This window comes from Phyllobates terribilis, unplaced genomic scaffold (genome assembly GCF_046119375.1).
Source record: "Phyllobates terribilis strain yellow unplaced genomic scaffold, ASM4611937v1 Scaffold_1__5_contigs__length_1240528914, whole genome shotgun sequence".
NCBI lineage: Eukaryota > Metazoa > Chordata > Amphibia > Anura > Dendrobatidae > Phyllobates > Phyllobates terribilis.
This window is the reverse complement of record NW_027362761.1, coordinates 1,086,115,483-1,086,138,405: the sequence shown is the minus strand read 5'-3', so window position 1 is coordinate 1,086,138,405 and position 22,923 is coordinate 1,086,115,483. Positions and strand designations below refer to the sequence as shown.

General features: G+C 42.4%; 1 protein-coding gene across 7 annotated transcripts in view; it reads left to right on the top strand.

Annotated features, from left to right (window-relative positions):
- Positions 1–22,923, top strand: part of LOC141160600 (translation factor GUF1, mitochondrial-like) — a 63,493-nt gene that overhangs the window by 35,598 nt on the left and 4,972 nt on the right. For 5 of the 7 annotated variants that reach the window (XR_012250378.1, XM_073645555.1, XM_073645552.1 and 2 more), the window contains 7 exons: positions 8,744–8,821; positions 9,704–9,843; positions 12,364–12,503; positions 17,152–17,295; positions 18,188–18,321; positions 20,538–20,658; positions 21,931–21,967. Coding sequence is in view for 5 of the 7 variants with exons in the window: in XM_073645555.1 (XP_073501656.1) it covers positions 18,315–18,321; positions 20,538–20,658; positions 21,931–21,967 (165 nt within the window). In the remaining 2 variants the exon portion in view is untranslated. The remainder of the gene's footprint in view (positions 1–8,743; positions 8,822–9,703; positions 9,844–12,363; positions 12,504–17,151; positions 17,296–18,187; positions 18,322–20,537; positions 20,659–21,930; positions 21,968–22,923) is intronic. The other 2 variants (XR_012250414.1, XM_073645557.1) reach the window with 2 other exon arrangements.

The window sequence follows — 22,923 nt, the reverse complement described above, 5'->3', positions numbered from 1 at the left end:
ATCAAGCAGATTTGCAGGGCAGCTACATGGTCGTCTGTCCATACCTTTGCTAAACATTATAGACTAGATGTAATATCTAATAGAGACTTAGCATTTGGAAAGAAAGTCCTTCAGGCTGTTGTCCCTCCCTAAAATTTATTCTTTGGTATTACTCCAGGTGTGCTGTCGTGGAGGGGATTGGAGAAAATCTAATTAGACCTACCGTTACTTCGGTTTCTAAGACCCTCCACGACGGCACGGGTAATTCCCACCCTTTCCTTATTGATTGGAAAAATCCTTAATGTTAATAAATATTTAGAGCATTCATACTGTGTGGTCCTTTGAAAACACTGGGGATTGTAGTGGGGAGGGGCTATTTAACCTCTTGTTTTCCTGTCCCTAATTAGGATGGGGAGGGTCTTAGAAACCGAATTACCGGTAAGTCTAATTCTATTTTTTTTTTTTTTTTTACCATTTTTATTCTTTTTTTCAACTATTAACTTGGTCACACTATATAAATCCATGCCGGTTGCATGGATTTATATAGTGTGACCAAGTTGTCAAGCACTTTCCAAGTGATGCTAAAATCGCTTGGAAAGCGCTTGACAACCCGCATGCGGAAATGCATGTGAAAAACGCTTCACTTGCGCTTGTCCCTGGCAGGAAAAATGCATGTAAAATCCGCATGCGTTTTTTCTGCCAGGGAGATGCAGAAACGCTCAGGAAAAATCCGGAGCATTTCTGCATCGTGGGCACTTAGCCGTAGACTGGCAGACTCGGGAGGTGGTAAAATGGAGCGAGTATTGCCAAGAACGCTGCTTGGTCACTAGGATAGCCATGGTGGGTCTGATTTCAGGAATGTGTTGAACAGGGGTGTCAAGAGCTTCCTCCCCTTCATCCTTATGATTGCGTCGTTAATATTAGTCCTGGGGCCAAGCTGCCAAAATATCAGGTTACATAATATCTCTGGTTCAGAGAGGCAGGCCATGAAAAACTAGATCACTGAAAGTCTACCATTGGGCCATATAAGACGTTCTTCATCTCCCGTTGCAGTGGGGTTTTTCTTTGTCAAAAACAAAAAGACTAGGGGTTGCTCCCCTGCCTTGATTTTCGTGAGTTTAATCAGATCACGGTCTGGGATGCATATCCTCTCCCTCTCATCCCGGACCTCTTTAGAAAACCATTTGGCTCCTACAATGTGATTAAACTAGACCTCAGGGGGGCTTATAATCTCATTCATATTGAGGAGATGAGTGGAAGACAGCCTTCAATACTCCTGAGGGGCACTATGAAAAGCTTGTGATGGCATTTAGGTTGACTAATGCTCCCGCCTTCTTTCAACACTGTTAGTGACATTTTTAGTCATCTGGCAGGTAGATCACAACAAACCCATCTTGATGACATATTAATTTATTCACCTCCAGTCACATCAGGTACATGTCAGGCAGGTCTTACAGATACTCAAAGATAATAAATTATTTGTCAAACCAGAGAAATGTATGTTCTCCATTCAGGAGATCCCTTTTTTGGGTTATTTCTGATCATTCACCGTTTTTTGCATGGATCTGGCAAAAGTCCGGACTGTACTGGATTGGTATTATATTCAGGACTTAAAGGCGTTACAAAGTTTTTTTTGGTTTCGCCAGCTCCTACTGTAAGTTCATTAAAAACTTTTCGGTAGTGGCCAAACCTCTGATGGACGATTTTGCCAAATAGGAAAAAAAAATTAAGATTTTATTATTTTTCTTTCCATTCTTGTAGCTAAACACAATCCAGCTAAGTTTAAAATTTAAATGAAGCCCCTGTACCCCCCTCTCTAGGTGCTTCTGTACCAACTCCTCCCTGGTCCAGGACGGTCTCTGTATCACGGCCTCCAGCAATAACCTATTGACACATGATTGTGGCAGCCCTCACGTGCTGGTATATCACGCTGCCATTAGAAATGGGAAGCGGCACAGAAATCACAAAATAAAGGCAGTGTTTGTGGTAATGCAAGAATCCAACAAGCAGAGTAATCCACACATCGTACAGCAGCCCAACATGGATGATGAAAAGCAGCGAACGTCGCGTCTTCAGGTGTCTGTGTAAGAACATCACATTTTTGTTTTCCTCCCTGAATAAGCACCAAATGGAATAGCTGAATGCCAGGATACAGAGACCGGCGGGGGGCAAGGAAGCGCAGTCCGCTGGATTTTGTGCTGGTTTCACTAGCGGTCACCCTGCATTTTTCTCTGGATATTGCTGTGGAGACTTTTCACAACACATCTAATAATTGTGAACCTTCCACCTCACATGTTTATTATCTTGTCAGGTGGTCAGACTGGGCGGGATGAAAGCCGGACAAGGGATGAAGAATGATCCTTATTACATATAATGGCTGCACTGAGCGATGGTGAAAAGCCGCAGAGGACTGAGAGCAGAAGGGCAGAGGGTTTCCTCTTCCTCCTAGGAGAAAGTCCACAGGGACCAGTACAGAAGCCGGTGCAGAAGGGGAGACAAGGGCTGAGCCACTTACACAGACAGAAAGCTGAGGAGAGGAGGACATGATATTAATCCAGGATCCGCTCCATTCATTCCCTATGTGGCATTCAAGTGCTGAGCTCGGCTTTTCCAGAGCCCCATAGAGAATGAATGGAGCTGCAGTTGATCCCTGACTTTCCACTCCTTCCCGATCAGATGATGGTTCGCAGCGGTCAGACCCCACGATCAGTAAGTGATCACCGAGCCTGTGGATAAGTGATAACTTGTTTTCTTCAGACATCCCCTTTAAGCAATGGAGCATGCCAGCAGAGAAGGTGGGAGGAGGTGCTGGTTACAGGGGAGACTTTACCTCTGGAGGCCGCATATAGGACATGTGCGGGGTGGATACTTCCCGTATTCATCATTACTGAACCCCCGCTCTGTGCGGCTCTTAACTGAGCTGCAGGAGACTCAGCAGTTACTAATCAGCCGCTCTCCGTTCACTTGCAGCTGTCCGAGCTCTGCTGTGCCTGTTTGGGGTGAAGTTCGGGTCCTAGGAGGCATCGACCATGCAGCCTGCACAGCAGATCAGAGCCCGGGCACCGCGTCTCCGGGTAAATCTCCACCTTGTGAGTTGCTTCTTATGCAGCAGCCCCATGCAAGTTGCTCCGCTCTCCTCGGCCAGCTCCTGCTGAAGACTGAGCTCCTCTGCCCAATCTAGGAGCTCAATATCCCTCATCACGTCAGTGGTAGCCCAGCCCTGCTGGATCAGATTTACAAATGGCAAACTAATCAGCCCTAGGCATTTCTAATATGTGCAGAGCAGGCGACATAAGTCTGACCGGTGTCCTCATAGACCTTTCCTGAGCCGGGGTCTAATAGGAGCAGTAAGATGGCCGTCATGGGGTCCATTGTTAGATCTCGGCTGCCATAGTAACTCATCGGCACCATGATCACGCCTCCCTCTCCTGTCTAAAGTGCCTAAATGCTGTGGAAGCCCCCTACTGTGTCACACAATGGATTAAGCTGACAGGGTCAGGGTTGGCTCCACTGTGGAGCGGCTGAGGCAGGAGCAGGACTGTGTTATACAGCCACACTTCTGCCGCAGATCTTGTAAGAGCTCTCACAGGACCTGCCTGATGATAATGTGTCCTATAGAGCGGGTCTTGGTACCGAACTGCCCTGTACATATTCACCACTAGCTGGGAACCAGTTACTTACAAGGTCTAGTTTCGGATGTGTTTCCAGGATCTGTAGTTATCAGCATTTTATCCTTAAGGCCGAGTTATAATATCACTGTAACACTCTCGCCCTGTACCTGTATACCTGCCCTGTGTGCTGCACAAAAGTATATAACAAAGTGTGTGTACACAGATATCCATCTCCTGAATGGTATTACTGCTAGATTTGTACATAGAAATATGAGGTTCTTAGCGCACATTTTGAGCAAATTGTGCGAGCCCATCTGCCAACGTCAAGGCGACCTCTTCAGATGGGTCCCTACACTAACACTACACTAACTTACTAACTGGGACTAATTTTTTGTATTATTATTATTATTATTACCACCACTTTTACTATTTATTATTATTGGATTAATGCAATTGTAACTGTTATAAAACTAATTAAAAAAAATTAATTCTAATTTTTTTTTTTATTCTTGTGATTCTAATAATGGTATTACTAAAATACCTATGCCTAAAGCTGTTGATCCAGAAGAAGGCAAAAACCCCAGGACACCTTCAGCCAATTTGTGTCACAGGGGAAAAACTCCTTCTTGACCCCGAGAAAAGGCGATCAGTCCTAGGACCCTGGATCACACTGCTATTCTACCTACTACTATTACTACTGTTATTTTATTACTTTCTTACTATTATCACTAGTATTATTACTCATATTACACTAATACGGATATACTACCGCTATATTACTACCATCCCTTTCCCCCTAGGGATCTTAAGGTGCAATTCTGTCGTCCTCCTCTTCCGTCTTCATCCTCTTCCGTCTTCATCCTCTTCCATCCTCCTCCTCTTCCGTCCTCCTCCTGAGACGTAATAAATAGCATTAAAGCTGCAGTAATTTTTTATAATAGAGATATATATATATATATATATATATCTATATATCACTGCTCAAAAAAATAAAGGGAACACTCAAATAACATCCTAGATCTGAATGAAAGAAATATTCTCATTGAATACTTTGTTCTGTACAAAGTTGAATGTGCTGACAACAAAATCACACAAAAATCATCAATGGAAATCAAATGTATTAACCAATGGAGGCCTGGATTTGGAGTCACCCCCAAAATTAAAGTGGAGAAACACACTACAGGCTGATCCAACTTTGATGTAATGTCCTTAAAACAAGTCAAAACAAGGCTCAGTATTGTGTGTGGCCTCCACGTGCCTGTATGACCTCCCTACAATGCCTGGGAATGCTCCTGATGTTGCAGATGGTCTCCTGTGGGATCTCCTCCCAGACCTGGACTAAAGCATCCGCCAACTCCTGGACAGTCAGTAGTGCAACGTGACGTTGGTGGATGGAGTGAGCACATCTGGGACATCATGTCTCAATCGGATTCAAGTCTGGGGAACGGGCGGGCCAGTCCATAGCTTCAATGCCTTCATCTTGCAGGAACTGCTGACACACTCCAGCCACATGAGGTCTGGCATTGGGCACAACCCCCATCTGTGGACGTCTGGCCCTCATCCCACCCTCATGGAGTCGGTTTATAACCATTTGTGCAGACACATGCACATTTGTGGCCTGCTGGAGGTCATTTTGCAGGGCTCTGGTTGTGCTCCTCCTGTACCTCCTTGCCCAGCGGTCCTGCTGCTGGGTTGTTGCCCTCCTATGGCCCCCTCCATGTCTTCTGGTGTACTGGCATATCTCCTGGTAGCGCCTCCAGCCTCTGGACACTACGCTGACAGACACAGCAAACCTTGTTGCCACAGCTCGCATTGATGTGCCATCCTGGATGAGCTGCACTACCTGAGCAACTTCTGTGGGTTGTAGAGTCCGTCTCATGCTACCACGAGTGTGAAAGCACAACCAACATTCAAAAGTGACCAAAATATCAGATCAGCCAGAAAGCATTGGTACTGAGATGTGGTCTGTGGTCTTGCAGAACCACTCCTTTATTGAGTGTGTCTTGATAATTGCCAATAATTTCCATCTATTGTCTATTCCATTTGCACACCAGCATGTGAAATTGATTGTCAATCAGTGTTGCTTCCTAAGTGGACAGTTTGATTTCACAGAAGTTTGATTTACTTGGAGTTATATTCTGTTGTTTAAGTGTTCCCTTTATTTTTTTGAGCAGTGTGTATTTTCTTATGTCCATGTATTTACTACTAAAAGTAATTTTTTACATTTAGGTTTCATTAAGTGTTTTTCACTGGCTATTACAGACTTATTGTTTCCCTGCACATTTAAGTTTCGTGTTTTCTTTGGGCATAGATCAGCTAATAAGCACTCAGGAAAAAAAAAACAGAAGAAAGATCTGCAAACTCTCCCTTAAGACTAAGGAGCTCACTGATAGATTCTCAGTTAGCTAATTTTGCAGCCAGCAATAGACAGTGCAGCACAGATGCTACAGAAGGCAACATTTTTAATGAAACTCAATTACAGAAATCAATTTTAGCCCCAAATATTTGCATTAAAGTAAAAAAAACAAATGGCCCCAAAGCTGGACAACCGCTTTAACTCCTTACCAACATCTGCCGTACATGTATGGTATAAGTCAGTAGCGGGTGTATGGAGCAGAGTCAGCTTGCCCCGTACATGGCAGATAATGGCTGTGACAAACAACCAGGATCTGCCTCTAAGAGCTGCGAGTGGAGCGAAGATCTGCCCACCACTGTTAACCAGTTCAGTGCTGCTGTCAATCTCTAACAGCAGCATTAACAGCACGCCGGCATTGGGACGCATCGTTCCATGCGCCCACCAGCGCTCCTGTGACGCGATCACAGGGCGCCGAGGGACTGCTATGACATCCGGTGGTCTGCTGAAGCCTCCGTGCCTGTCATCAGAAAGCTTCATTTGGGCTGTAAAGAAGACTGTGATTTTGCTATATGGAGCATTACTGTGGTATCGCTGTATATAGCACAAGCAATCAGATGATGTATACAAATGCAGTGAAAAAATATGTATATATTAAAAACCCACACATTCAACTCACCTCCCACTAAAAATAAAGATAATAAAAATATACACATTTGTGGTATGGTCTCTTTCAGAGAAATACAATCTATCCAAATATATAAAAAAAAAATTCTCAGTAAACACAGAAAAAAAATTCAAAAAGCCAAAATTGCCTCAATACTGCAGAAAATCCTGTAAGAAGCGATGACCATGTCATATGTGTCCCAAAATGTTATCAATAAAGTCCTCTTGCCCTTCAAAAAATAAGCCCCCACACTGCTCCATCAACCCGAAAAATGAAAATGTTACGGGTCTCAGAAAAAATGGTGACACCATCAAAAAAAAGTTTTTTTCTTTTCCAAAACTATTGCAGAAGTTTGGTCTTGCTGTAATCACACTGAGGAGCAGGATCCTATTACCAGGTCATTTTTACCACACTATGTACGCCGTTAAAACCCTTCCCAGAAAAACAGTGTCAGGCTTTTTTTTTTTTCGCACTTTTACTGCACTTGGAATGTTTTTCCCGTTTTCTAGGACTATGTGGTAAATGAATGGTGGGATTTATAAGTACCGCTCGTCCTGCAAAATAACAAGACCTCACACTATGTGGACAGATATCAAAAAGTTATAGCCCTTGGAAAAAGCGGAGGAAAAAACAGAAAAAAAACATAAATTGGTTATGTTGGGAATCGGTAAAGCTGAAGAAACGCATGTAACAGCAGAATATGGAGGAAGGTGAGATATCACAGGCTGGTGGATACTACCTGCTCCATCGCTGGCTGAATACTCCATCCCCATGGTGGCCGCTGATATCTTCTCTTGTAGAAACGTCTCCATACTCTATAAAACATCAGGAACAGTCAGCAGAGGGTTTGGTGATTGGCTCATATTGGCGATATACCCAGGGGCATTACTGGGCACAGGGAAGATTGGGAATGAATAGTATTGGCTGTTAGATATGTGATCTCTTCCATTAAAGGGGATTTCTAGTTGAAACAAGTTATCACTGATCTCTGGACAGGTGATGACCTGTCCCAGTGGGAGCACCCCGTTATTATGTGGTATATATGGAGAGTGTGATATCATGCAGAGTTCTAGCAGTATTACACTTCGGTCCGTTCTGCGTGCATCTGGGCCATTCCCCGTGGAGGAGCGAAGTTGGGAGTAAATATCAGGATCTCGTCGCTGGATCCATCCAGATGGTAGATGTAACGAGTGTGGCGCCCCCCACTGGTGTCTCAGCGTATCATGTGTTGGGGAATAATGACTTATCCTCTGATAAATGTGCTGATTCCTGTCAGTTGTGGTCGCTGAGTGCGTGTGATGGGATGTGGCTCCGTCCGTTATATTATATCACGTCTTATACCTATAATCTCGCTGATCGCAGGTGTCTGTCTTCACACTCAGATGAGATGGAACAAACTGACGATATAGGACTTTTTTTTTTTTTTTCCTTCTTCAAATTCAAACCGAGCAATCCTGTTGGCTGAGTATGAATGCAGTTACCATGGTGACAGAAGTAGCTGCAGATTTAAAGGGACAAGATACTAATATTGTACTAAAGTGTATTTTATTATATACTTCACATGACTGACTGGGTACACCTTGGCGCTGGTGCGATGGCTTTTTTAAAATCAAAAACCATGTTTACTAAGTACCCTATATTATATATATTCACTGTTGCTTTTTACTTACTTATAGCAGGGTATATGTTCATATTGTTTCTATCCTAAGTTTGTCTATTTTCTAATAGAGACATGACCAGTCCTCTTTAGAATTTTATAGTGACCCCATTGAGGTCATGGACTGATATTGGGGATTGCAGAGTTGGGGCAAGGTGTTGGTGCTAAGTAAGTGACATCAAATGAAGGCTATGGTGCATACACAGTAAATCAGTCTTGTTATTCCACAGAAATCCTTGTTCTATAAAACACAAAATATCTTCATATGGTGAGGAGTTGTGTTGTGTTTTTCTCCATTTACATTCTAGCGTGGTGATCACATAAAATGTAAAATTCCTATTAAATAATTACTGAATGACAGTAGCCTGTATCCCTGGAGGACAAGTCATTTACCGCTTCACCAGGTTTGATGTTCTAATGCATTTAGATGTTTCAGTATTTGTATATATATAAATATATTTTTTTCCCCCCTTAAGGGTATTCAAGCGCAGACGGTGGCAAACTTCTTCCTCGCCTTTGAAGCACAGCTTTCAATTATTCCTGTCGTAAACAAGGTAAAAAGCTTAGAGCCGAACACTATCAGACTCCTTCAGTCCCGCAGCAGGTAAATCTGTGAACATCGCTGGCACTCCTGCTGTACCTAGTACCGATCCCTCTGAGCAGCTGTGCAGTAATGAAGGCAGGATTCACCCCAAACCACGTGTGCACGGAGCAGCTACAGTCTTGGATCACAGCACCGCTCACTATATCTGGGGTGACGGCTGTAAACCCGGCCCTGATTTTGATTGACAGCTTGCTCTGCACAGATGCACTGCAGAACCACTTAGAATCTGAGTGAAGGAGTAGTATGTTCACAGATAGAGAATAGGGCTCATCCACGTGCGGATCTTCTCCACTTCCGATTACATATTTGTGGGAGAAACCCTAGTGGCAGCCTCATATTTCTGACATGGATCCTCTAGCACTATTTGTTAAACTGCGGCTCCCAGCATAACTTGATGAGAGACCGTCAGCCTGCTGGGATCTGTAGTTTCACTACAGCAGGAGTGTCACAAGCTGCGGACCTCTGCTCACTCCAGAACTGGTTGGCATTTTCAGCACGTGAACGTACGCTATGCTTTCTGGAGACACAAGGATGTAGATAACTTTATCAAACCCTTGACTGTAAGTTTGCTGAACCCTAAGTGGATTATATTGTTCCCACAGTTTCAGTTTTGGACCATTTAAGGGGAATTTAAAGGGTTCTGGCCACTGATTTTCCTTAAAGGGGATCAGTATCCCTGTATGTCTTAGTATATACTTGATAAAGACCTATAACAGGTCGAAACGTTATGTGATGGCGGAATAAACTTTCTTTTGGAATTCATCACTCCGGACTGAACGCTGTTTACTTACCTTTATACCCCTTAACAGGATGTCTTATTTTTGTGTTTTAGTCCCAAGATTGAAAAGGGCAGCCCTCTTAAAGCCCTGCTGTTTGACTCAACGTTTGATCACTACAGAGGCGTCGTAGCCAGCATCGCACTTTGTGGAGGTGACGTGTGTAAAGGCAATAAAATTGTGTCTGCCCACTCTGGTAAGTGCTATGAAGTCAATGAGGTTGGCATACTGACCCCAGAGGAAGTGCCAGCCGAAAAACTAAGTTTTTTTTAAGAATTTTATTAGCCTTTCCCTCTGTCTTCACCAATCAGCCCTCTGTATTGATGATCAGATCAAAGATGTAGACAGGGATTGTCTCACGCTGCAACTCCTTCCTGATTGTATCACTGAGAAGACAGAAGCTGCCCCATCCCATTCTCAAAGAAATGCAGAACCCAATGCATCTGCTGTACGTGATCCGCTTATTGTCAGAGGACATCATTAGGGACTGCATTTTCTCATTGCTTAAGAAATTGTTGGGGGATCCTGCTAATCGCTGAATAATAAAAATGCAGCACAGCTCCATTTAAAACAGTGTTTCCCAAACTCCAGTCCTCATGGCCCCCAACAGGTCAGGTTTTCCCCCCAATAGGTAATGTTTTCAGGATTTCCTCAGTATTACACATGTGATAAAAGTATCATCAAGGAATCAGGAATTCTCTCACCTGTGCAATACTATGGAAATCCTGAAAACATGACCTGTGGGGGGCCGTGAGGACTGGAGTTTGGGAAACACTGATTTTAAAGGGACTGTCAGCACAGAATGACTGTTCAAACCAAGTACAAGCACTCCGTGGATCACGGCGTGGGCCAATCCTTTATATACACCTTTCCACCTGCTTGTTTTACCTCTGTCTCCTTCCTTCTCTGGTTCTATGAAGCCAGAGCTGTCAATCAAAGAAGAGGAGGGTGTGGATAGAGGGAAAACAAGCAGGTGGGAAGGTGTATATAAATGATTGGCCTCGCCATGAAGCACCGAGAGTTGGGACTTCGTTTGAGCAGTCATTCTGTGCTGACAGTCCCTTTAGGTGGACGAGATCCAGATGCAGCTCATTTCACCGCGTAAGGCTGTGTGCCCACTGTGTGTTTTTTCTGCCGGGGAGATTCAGAAATGTTCAGGAAACATCCAGAGCATTTCTGCATCGTGGGCACATAGCCTTAGGGGGCCGCTGTGCAGGCAAAGACAGCATCCCCCTCTTTCTGAGAATCAGTGGGGCTTGAAGGGGTACGGCTCCCCATCAGTTATATAGCCATGTCATATCATCAATCATATGAGTGTTATGTGGCAATGGCATTGTCTTGACAGCCAAGGATCCTACTGAAGGCCTCCATGCCTTCCATGATTGTACAGCTATGAAGCCCATCCCATAACAGGGTTTAATATGAGATTGGTCATTTTACTCTACACTGTAGCGGTGAAGCGATTGTATGTTTTCGGTGACCTGAGCCTGCAAAGTTAAATTCTCCCGTTACATCATTTTTGGCTTCACCACATCTGTTCGTGTTAAAACTAAAAAAAATATCTTATAGAAATCCTATCGAGTGGATGATGGAATGAAAAAGAAAAAAAAAAAGATGAAGCGTCAGAATCTCTGGAGTTTATTTTGTTCACTTTGCCTCACCAAGAAAAGTAATAAAAAGAGATCAGAAAATAGTTATAAAAACTACAGCTCTAACTGCAAAAAAAATCCCAGATACAACGAATCTACTGGAAAAAAAAAAGTTTTATAGCTTTTAGAAGGCAAGGATAATAAAAAATTGTGAAAGTGAAGATTATCCCACATGCACTTTGTCATCCAAGGATCGGCATAAACTGCAGCCGGCCCATCTCAGCACCACTTCTTTTGTTTGTTCTTTTTCCTTATTGCTTTCTGTGAATTTTTAAAAGGGTTTTTCCATCATTTTTTTTTTTAAGTAATTTTTTCCGATATCCAAAGCATTTAAAATTGTGTACGACCCTGTGCAGGATATAATAGAGCGACATTTTAGCACACTAGGAATATTCTTTTAGTGTCACTAGATGGCGCTCTAATCCTGCATCCAGTAGTGATGCTCCTGTCGGTGCTGCTTTCTATGAATATACATGTGTGTTTGGTGCCCAGGAGAGTGCAGAGCTGAAAGGGGATTCTGTTATTAAAGCAAATAAAATGTCAATATTGTGTTATGGAAAGTTCTGCAAATTAAAATACAATTTTGTGTTTTTATTGCCATTGAATACAAATCTGTTGTGGCCGCATGATGCTTCTCAGCTTGTTACAGTGCAATTAGCAGAGCTCTCTGATGTGGTATTTAGGCTCTGGGAAGTTATAACATATATGTTGATAGATCCAAATTAGTTTTAGATCCAAAATTCAGTGCTGACTAATCTCACAGCATTTTTTACTTAAATAAATGTAACTAGATAAAATACTATTTTTGCTGCATGCAGCCACCTCCAGGGGGAGCTGTTGACATTTAATTATGTACAGCTAGTATTGGACCCAACCGCAGCAGTAGAAGTCTGCCTCCTGTGAGCGCCCTCTAGTGCCAGCTGTATATAGCTGTAGTGAACACATGCAGTGCTGGGTCTCAGAGCCGTTGCTATCTTCTTTTATGGTAGATTTGTACCTGATATTCAAAGTAGAATTTGATGAATCTGCACTAATTGTGATGATATATTACTCTCATTGTTTCCAAGATATGCTGGGCAAGTAGGTTATCTAATCGCTGGGATGAAGGACGTACAGGAAGCACAAATAGGAGACACTCTGCATTTACTGAAGCAGCCAGTGGAGCCTCTGCCTGGCTTTAAGCCTGCGAAACCCATGGTGTTTGCAGGTGAGTTGAACCCTAATACAAATTAAATGGTCCCTGTACTTGATCTCATTCGATAGATAATGTGCAAAATCCCTTTATAAAGTTCAATTAAGTTGCAGTTACTTTTCAGGAGTTAGAGAACATAAAAGTGTCGGCCGCTAGGGTCTCCCTTCTGTCCAAGTGTAATTTGTCTCTAGCAGCAGAAACCCCCCTATATGGATTACCGGAAGTGGGGCTTGGCCTTTGTCTCTCTGCTCCTGCCTGTCAAACTGTATATGCTGGCATAACAGAGATGCAGCCTTTCAGTTAATTGCAGGCTTGGGGTTCATACCGGACACCTAGTGTCCAATGCTGAACTCCAAACACTGACAAGTCCGTTTTAAGAGTGAGAGACCCCCTAGCCCTTACTACGACCATTTTACAGCATCAAAGTTTGTGTCACCATTGACTTCTATGGAGTTCGGTTTCAAGTTCTGGTACCCGAACCGAACTTTGGACTAAAGTTTTGTCGAAACCGAACATCCACGGGGTTCACTCATCCCAAGTGTAGTGTAAATTCTACATATTTTGTGCCTGAGTACCAGTATTGAGGAGAGCCTTGCCCATTATGTGCCTGCCACTCTCCTAAACACGCGTTTCACTTTTATAGCTTCTTCAGAGGGACACAGAGTATACCAAACACTGCCCCCCAGGCACCAGAGGTAACACACTGTATCAATTCCTTTAAGCCTAAAGTTACAGCTATAGAATAGATTGACCTTAACAATTCAAGTGCTTTCTTGTGGGAAGTATGTGCACCTCCCCATCATTTCAGTGGAGAGCGACCATTCCCAGCCACCTCTATTGAGAATCCATGACAGGCACAGGCGCTGTACCTTCGCCTGTCACACTTTAGTAATCCTACTAATTCCTTGTAACGGCCAGGAACGCCTCCATGATTGGATTAGGAACGGTGATCACAGAGTAGATAAATGCCAGAGAACCTTTAATCTGCAGCCGCATTTTTCATCCCATTAGACTCGGCCTATTTTACAGAAGCCGAGATAATTGAGGAGAGATGTAAGGAAGGAACCTCACGATACACCAGGACTAGTCGGCTCAGAGCCGTGATGTGTGGACAAGGTTTTTTGCTACATTGTCGGGAATTTAGGGAGCGCTGCAGCAAGGGGGTTGGTAATGAAACTCCACCGTGATACATAATGCATGGACTGTCTCCTCTCATTTGTTCTTTGAAGCTTGTTTTTCTCGTGAGTGATGCTCGGCGCATGAGAAAAGCCCAAACAATTAACATCAAATGGGTTTTCTGCGATTTGTAAAAAATATAGCCGAGAGATGGGAATCTAGGAATGATTACATATGAAATAAAAAAAATAAAAGACCTTCTCAATCTCTGCCCTTTCACAATCGCGGCTCTCACGGTCCCTGCTCACTTCCTGCAGTGACCACATCTAGTATATCATTCATGTGGACACTTAATTGCTTCTTTATTTGCTAAAATTGATCAGTCATCATCAAGTCTCAATTCTGAGGTAAAAATTTGTATTCAGTGAAGACAGACTTTCCCATTACGGAGATAGGAGATGGCAGCTGCTACTGATAAGGGGGAGGAGCTGTCTCTAGCTCCTCCCTCTTCCTGCCCACATAGAATTGTATCAGTAGCAGCTGCAATCTCCTATCTCAGTAATGGGAAAGTGTCTTCACTGAATACAGATTTTATCTCAGAATTTCATAGTGAATGATAAATTTTGGCAGAGAATGAAGAAAATGTCTTTGATAAGATATATTACAAAGTTGTTTAATTTCATGTGTACTATTAATTAATGAAATAACAATTAAAAGAGCGTCACTCTTTAAGATAATCGGGTGCCTTAAAGGTCATGTGCTGGAGATGTCGGCTTCACTGCTGAGGCCAGTACCTTAGTCACATGAATGATGTACGGAAAGCCTGCAGGAAGTAAGCGGAGACCAGTGCGGACTACCGGATCAATAGTGATGGAGCCATGGGGGGAACAAAGAGGTGAGAATAGGGATTGAACACATTCCCTGCTGTTTCCTGAGTTTTGGGAAAACCATTTTAAGATATGTGCACATGGCGTCTCTTAGATTTCGGTACCGCCACAGAGATTTCCCAAACAAAGCCGCTTCAGGAAGACCACGATGGTCGATTCCTGAGGTGTCTTCTCTGGCGGCTTTGCAGCGGCTTTCATTTTATACTGGTAACTATAGAGAGAAGGCGGCTTCCTAGCGGAAGACACTCAAAGAATGAACCTGTTCCTTATTTTAACCACTTCAGTTTCCGAATCCTAAAGTGGTTAAAAGACATAAGACAGAAGATGTGCACAGCAATGTTGCTTTGACATTGCTGTGCATTATGTTCATATTATGGGGCGCTTTATCTGGCAGATTCCAGGCTGAAAAAGCTGCCTGGAAGGAATCCACTTGAAAAAGGCGCCATGTGCACACACCCTTGGGGTAAGTTCACACACAGTATTTTGATGTGGATTTTTTTATGTGAATTTGACCACTCCGAATACAGCAATTTGAAGAGTGCACTGGAAAAGCTGACCTTGAACGATTCAAGTGTCTGTTAGTCAGGACAGCAGTGCAGCTCTGGGTGCTGGCTGGAGGTACGTCTTCTACTGCCATTATCTGAATTATTTTATATCACTATATATTTTATTTCAGTCATTTCCTGTACTCATGATGAAAATATACCGTGCGGGCATTAATGTGTCCTACAGTGATCATAAGGGCACAGTTATCACCTACGGACCGATTAATTGAGCATTAGATAGACATTTCAATAACTTTAATTTTTGAAAAGGGGTCATTTGTGCAAGTTTAATTATCAGGAGTAAAGCAAAAACACATTACAAGGTAAAGTCCAGTTTTTGGCCGAACAAACCACTGGGTTAACCACTTGTATATTACACTCACGAATGGTATCTAGTCCCCTAGTGAATTCAGCATTGTATCACGCAGAGAGTTGCACAGTTTCACGCTCTTACAGTAAAGAATCCTGGTCTTGGCCCTTTTGTTATAGATACGGTACTGAATATATTACAGTATGTCACTCCTTAGCATTTCTTTTTAACTAATAATTTAATAATAACTAATAATTTTAATTAATAATTAATTGTATTACTCTTTCCTTGTATGGCAGTCCACCTATTCCATCTTTACTTTAATCTCCCACCTTGAATTTGCTAGACCTCGGCTTTGTCTTTCTTGCGCACTGGTGGCCAAATCTGTGCACCATGTTCCATATGGAGTCTGACTAGTGAAAATTTATTTTTTATTGTTAAATCACATTTGTCACTTCTCGGCCCAAACCTCCAGCTTATCCAGATATGTTTGTGACATATTATCCTGCAATTCCATAGCCAGGATTGTCACCGGTACAGTATTGTGTAGATCTGAATCCTCATATCCTCCTCAATACACATGTACATGTACACATGAGCCTGCTGGACTTCCCAAAGAGAAGTCAGAAATGGTTTATTACCACCTCTGCCTTCCTAAACAAGTGCTGTGCGTATAGTTTAGGAAGCAATGGCGGTGATCATGTGAGTACCGGTTGCTGGCAGCATGCGTTGCTGGGTTAGTCCCAGATTAGCTCAGCAGTTTGCAGGAAGTTGAATTTTGTCATGTTTTGTTATTACTGAATTTCCCTGTAACTGGGCCTGGCCTATAAGCCCCAGTTACAGGGGAATTCAGTAATGACTAAATGGAGGCAAATGTTATTTGTATGACTGAACCAGAGACCTTTTTATAGATCTTAAAATCCCATGTACGAAAAAAATATATATGCCTGGTGATGATCAGAAATTATCTGGTCTTGAACTGGTTTGTAGTTCAGTCTACGACCTGCCTTGTGTATAGTAGGCAGTGCAAATAGCGTGGTGTTTCTCTGTTATCATGGACACCGCGTTACTGATATTTTCCAGACCAATTTCTATTAGAGTGGTGGATCCCTATCGAGCACTAAGTAGTTTTCCATTTTATTAACACTTTCGGTATATTTGCCTCTCTATATAAATTATAACTAACGTTCATGTCCTGCACAGGTTGGGCTTCCTGGGGCTTTTACACATGGAGGTGTTTAACCAGAGACTGGAGCTGGAATACAATGCATCTGTCATAATGACGTCCCCTACAGTCCCATACAAGGCTGTGCTGTCCTCTCCAAAGCTTATTAATGTACTTTCTGTCTATGGCTTCCATGATGCAGTAATGCCTCATACGTGGATCTGGTGGATCATAGGCTGCGAAACGTAACCACTCTGCGCTGTATTGTGGGCCACTCTGACTTGTTGTGCCATACCCCAAAACTAACTATCAGGGTGATTCATTATTTCTGAGGGAAACAAAATCAGTAAAATTGGACTTTGATGTTGAGATGATGACATTTTTTGTTCAGTATTTGCAGTTAAAGCGGTTTTCTGCTACTGTAACATTAATGACCTAATCCCGGCACTGGTCATCAATGTCAGATCGGTGGAAGTCCCAACAACTGGCATCACCAACAATCTGCTGTGTGCAGCGGTGGCCAGATGGTGTTCAGAGCGGATCCACACCGCTCCAGCACGTTGGTCACTGGTCACTGCTGGGTTCTGCAGATCAGCTCCAATTGTATGATCCCATCTAATTTTCCACATTATTTCTTTAGGAATATGGAGAATTGGAGATTACTATTGTAAATCCATCTAAATTTCCTGACAAATCTGTAGTAAAGGAATATCTAGAACCTATGATTTTGGGCACAATTATCTCACCAGATGACTATCTTGGAAAGATCATGTCGCTGTGTCAGGTTAGTGACCATTGGATCACAAAATTTGAGGTGATGATATTGGGAAATTATATCATAAGCATTAATTTTGCAAACACATTATATATGTTATCTTAAACTCTCCATATGTTAAAGGGGTTGTCCAAGACTTCGATATTGATGACTTATCCTTTGGATGGTGGAGGTCCGCAGCAGCTCCCCCGGCAGCTCGGTGTACACAGTATACGGAGGTGGAACACCTGAGCTCTGTACACTGTGTAGAGACTGTTATCAGGTTCTGCAGCTCTGCTCTTATTTACTTCAATGGGAGCTGAGCTGTAGTACCTGAGAATGGCCACTATGTGGTGTGTCCTGACTCCATACACTGTTCACTTTTGGGTGCCATATGAGCTGCAAACAGAGGATCACCGAGTGTAAGAAGCCCCCTGATCTATCAAAGTCCTAGATAACCCCGTATAATACAAGGACGGCAGATTATAGGAAATGTCACCCTATTTTGGGGTAGATGTAGCAAAACTAATGTAGGAGCCAAGTGGAGCAGAGACACGTAGCAGGCAATTTGGTTTCTGCCACCCTCCATTACATCAGCGGGACAGCTTTTACATTATTTTGATCAAAATTGTGTTAACTAAATACCCTTTATTATTTATTATTATTTTTGCACTGTGCGATTTATACATTTACTTTTAATCATTTGGGTATTTTTCTTGTCTTTGGTTTCCCTTTTAATGTAGTGGTAATGTATGTAGAAATAACGAAGACCGGATATACCAATTATAAGTCAATGGGACCCACAAGGATTCATTTTGTTTCATTAGAAGACGGATCTCTTGGTCCATGGCTCCATGAGGAATGGCAGCTGTGATGCAAATGTGAACTACGTTCCAATAAAGCCAATTGCTTGTTTCCGCAGACCCGGCCAGCAGAGCAGAAGAGCTTTCTTTACATAGACGAACACCGGATCATGATGAAGTATTTGTTACCTTTGAATGAAGTTGTGGTTGATTTTTATGACAACTTAAAATCCTTATCTTCAGGATATGCAAGGTGAGACCTACAAAACCATGCAAAACCTTCACCCCTTCCGCCGAGCCTTTGCTGTTCCCAAACCAGATGTATCTATATAGTCAAAAGATGGTACGATTTTCTCCTTACTCAACTCCAAGAGACTGACAGTCTATTTGGTCCAGTTTGAGGCACATTCTCACAAGAAGATCAGATGCCCCATAAGGGGATCTCCTAGGGCCTTCTCTAGGGGTCTCGGACCCTTCGATGAATAAGGGGCTTAGGAGGTTTACCTTCTCCAGCAGCAATAAGTGAGAGTACATAAAACCGTACACCATAGCAGGGTGTACATAATCAGGAAAGGAGAGCAAGAAACCAAATCCGTTCCAAGGTCTCAATGTTGACAGCGTTTAGCAACCTAAACCTTGTGAATCTCAGTGGTGCTAGGCCAGGAATATCGAGCCAAGAAGCCCATAGGTCTTCACGTTTTTGCAGAGAGCCTGGAAGCTTTTGTTGATACGGAGATCACATCCGCTGTGTTCATCATAAAACATTAAACTTTACAATTTACAAGATTTAAAAGGGAATTGTATTTTCAACCTGCTTTACATAACTCAATAGAACAGGAGATTATTAAAAAAAAAAAAACACCTTGTAATATATCTGATCACAGAAATCTGCTTACTGCTCCACTCCCCTTACCTCCTGAACTTGTCATAAAAAAACCCTCAAATCTAACTTGCTGAGAGAAGACGGACAGCAGGCTCACTGTGGTGTCGTGACGCTGCCCATTATAATCTATGGAGAATGGAAGGAGGAGTGAGACGCAGACTGAGGAAAATGAGGACTGAGCTTCCTCTTCAGTGTTTTACCTTACATAAGAGCTGGATGCACAGCTACACAGCTCCGTACTGCTGTATAATGTTCTTCTCTCTACTTCTCCATTACCCTGTATTTTATAAGCCCTTGAGGGCAGGGTCCTCTTCACTGTACCAGTCTATTTGTTATATGTATATAACCCTGTTCACATGTTCAGCACCCACGAATTAATGGTGCTTTAAAAATAATAATAATGTCCTCCATGCCTCTGCTTTGTCATCTGTGTGCTAACTAAGGAATAAAGAGCAGGAATCTCTCTGTAGCTGCCAGGATTCTCCTCCCACCTGCTCAGCATATGTTGAAAATTAAGAGATCAAGCCTGCAGAGGGGAAAACTGGTGAAAATGCAGGAAAACAAGTCCTATAATGGGCAGAAAGTGTTATTCCTTATGCACAAACACAAGACTGGTTATTCGGAAACATTACTTGAAAGCACAACTAAAAAAAATGGAAAAAAAAAAGTGAAGTTAAGTATTGCACCACCTAGTATTCAAAGTGTGTATCAACTTGCATGTCCATCTAATAAGCTGAATGCTAATGGACCTATGTTCCCCCATCCTGTCCTCTGCACAGTTATCCTCTGTTCACTGTAAAGGACCAATGGGAATAGTTTCCTGTGCACAGACACCGAGATTTGACTGTGGGAGACTGAGCATGTGTGTCCTCTAGCACTTAGCTCAGTAGACGGACCTGACGTTGCTATACAAATTGAACAACAGGTGGCGCCATATTATGTAAATGTCAGAACTCCTTCCTGAATCGTTTTTTTTTTAACTGCATGTAAATGTCAAATATTGCTTAATTTTCATGATCTACACCATGGATGTAATGGCAGCACCATCCGATTTATATGTTAATATATCTGTTTGGGTCTACCTACTTTCCATGGACTTGATGTATTAGAACATCTGGTCATGTGGTCATGAAACCTGATGAATTATTTTAAGGGAAAAATGGAAGATTACATATGTAATAGTAAATGATATGTAGCCTCTAGAGATGGAATTAAAGGGAGGGGTGACTGGTTGGGGTCCCTAGAAAGGTTCTTCTTTGATTCGGAGGGCTGGTCTATGATTGGGTGACATGCCACTTTCTCCTGTCCTGAATGTTAAATCTGCCTATTTTTGTACTTCTTCCCCATGTTTGAGGGAAACTGGGTAATAATATCTATGGCAGGTTGATGGGTGTCTATATAGACTGGAAGCCTCTATATAGAAATTATTGGTACTTGGTAGATGAGGACTCGTTAAGGGCTTCTTTATACTCGTTATTGTAGAGGATTTGTTCTTCGTTAGAGATGGGCTTTACAAAGGTGAATAAACCCCAATTAACAGGAAATTGAGTTACATGTGATTTTAATGAGCTCACGCTTTAATTTAGGGAAAAAGGCGTATGAAGTGGGTAAAGCAATGTGTGAACGGTTACGTGACGCCATACCAAGACAGCTGTTTGAGATAGCAGTTCAGGCGTCCATTGGCAGCAGGATAATTGCTCGTGAAACGTAAGTATTAATTACTACCGGTGTCTGGTGTGTCCAATGTAGTGAATAAAAGAGGATCTAGGCCAGGAAACCTGGATGTTTGTCTCCTTCCATGAAAATAAAGTAGAAATGCATGGTGTTCTTTAAAAAAAAAAAAAAAGATCCTTGTTAAACTGCCCTTATGTGGTTTTTCGCACTATAATTTTCAGTGTTTTTTTATATTTATGCTATAAAATCCTATTCTACTGGTAAAAGAAAGGGGTATCCCAACAAGAGACGCAGGCTATAGATTTGTCATGTATGACACTTTATGGGATATTCCTATCAAAGGAAACCTGTGATGTCTTCCAAGTCTCCCAAACTGCTATTATCCTTCATTATGATGCAGGAACCAAAAGTTGATTGCTACGTGCAGTAAAAACATTTCTTACATCGCTGCTAGCAATATGCAAATTGGCTGGGACTAGTCCAGAGGGGGGGGGGGTCTATTGGCTGGGACTAGTCTGGAAGGGGGGCGGCGGCATCTATTGTCTGGGACTAGTCCAGAGGGGGAACTGGGGTTGCGCAATCTTTTGGCCGCCAATACTAGTCCAGATGGGGGTGGGCATCTATTGGCCGGGACTAGTCCGGAGGGGGGCGGCTTTATCTATTGGCCGGGACTAGTCCGGCCTCATGTGTTATAATCATGCTCCCTCTTTGTGACTGAAGATGAGATCAATGTCCCTGTCATAGTTTTAGTGTAGGACGTCACTCGCTTCCCAAAATCTCCTGCACCGAGGCTGTGATGGGGACAATTAAGAAACATCCGATTCTAGTCACCTGAGCGCTGCTGCCAATCACAGGCTTTAGCAGTCTTTGGTCCTCCAAATGGAGCAGGCAGCTCAGACCTCAGAGCGAACTGCGTTGGATTTATTTTTTAAATATATATTTTTTAAGAGCATCCATGCCTTAAAAGAAATTCTCAGATCTGCACAGATATTTTTCCTTTATAAACACAAATTCTGTACTGAACTTTATTGCAGATTTTGATGGTGAATCCTCAATAATTACGCCACATGTAAACATATTGTAGTCTTACAATAGTGAGAGCATTAAAAGGCGTTGGAGCGAGTAACTGTTCTTCTTGTGCTTATTGCCCTTAAGATCATTCAATACAGAATAGAATATTAAGTCTTTACAGCAGACGGCAACTTAGGGCTCATATTTCCGGGTCATAACCTCATTCATTGGGTTACACTGTAACAGCATGCTTATTTCTGCCTGTGCTGTTATATTATACCTCTTCTTCTTCAGAATTAAAGCCTACAGAAAGAACGTCTTGGCAAAATGTGTATGTATTTTATAGCTCTTATATTTATATATGCTTTTGCTGCTTTGATTTAAAAAAAAAAAAAAAGTATATTAACGCCCATTCAAAGATTATGATTTTCTCAATTTACAGCTGAGCCGGAAGATGAAGCAATGTCTCTAAGGTTATAAAGTATTGAAGCCTTGTGTGGCCGGGTTGAAGAATACATTGACTTGTCAAACACTTTCTCTATTTAAACAAACTTTTAGACTTAACACCTTTTGTGCTTTTGTTAAATTCTTGTCAGTATTAATAAAAGTAAAGCACGTGTATTTTTTATAAATCCATCTTTCTAGTTTTCAACGGATGTAAAGGAAAACTCTGAAAATAGCTATTTTTTTCTGCCATGTGCTAATTGACTATTGTAGAAAAGGCAGTACACGGATACTGCACCTATGTCAGTGAAAGGTGCGAGACCAATATAATCTATATATGACCTCCTGTTCATCTATCTGCATTTCATCCTGTGAATCATGCACACATCCTTCCATCTCTGCCCAGGACTGGCTGCCATCTTTCCTACCACCTTCATTGATGGCGCCTTTCTGTCTTGTTCTCTTCGAGGTCCCTTTGATTTATAGTTTTGTGACCATGAGTGGACTCAACTGTGTAGTCACTGAGGCAGGAAGTGATGTCATTTGATTGACACCTACAAACAGGAGGAGCTGAAGGAGTAGTCACAGGAAAATGACTGCAAATGTGTTAAATGGCGTGTTTGCAATCCTACAGATGTCATAAATGCCATTGCATACTTGAAAGAAAATAAAAATGGCCTACACAAACTGCTAATCAGAAAGTTGGCAGAATTAAAGGGAACCTGTCACCAGATTTGACCGATATGAGATACGGCCACAACCTTTCAGTCCTCATATACAACATTCTATAATGCTGTATATATGCCCCCAACCTGGCCTGCAAGCCAAGAAAAAGAGCTTTTA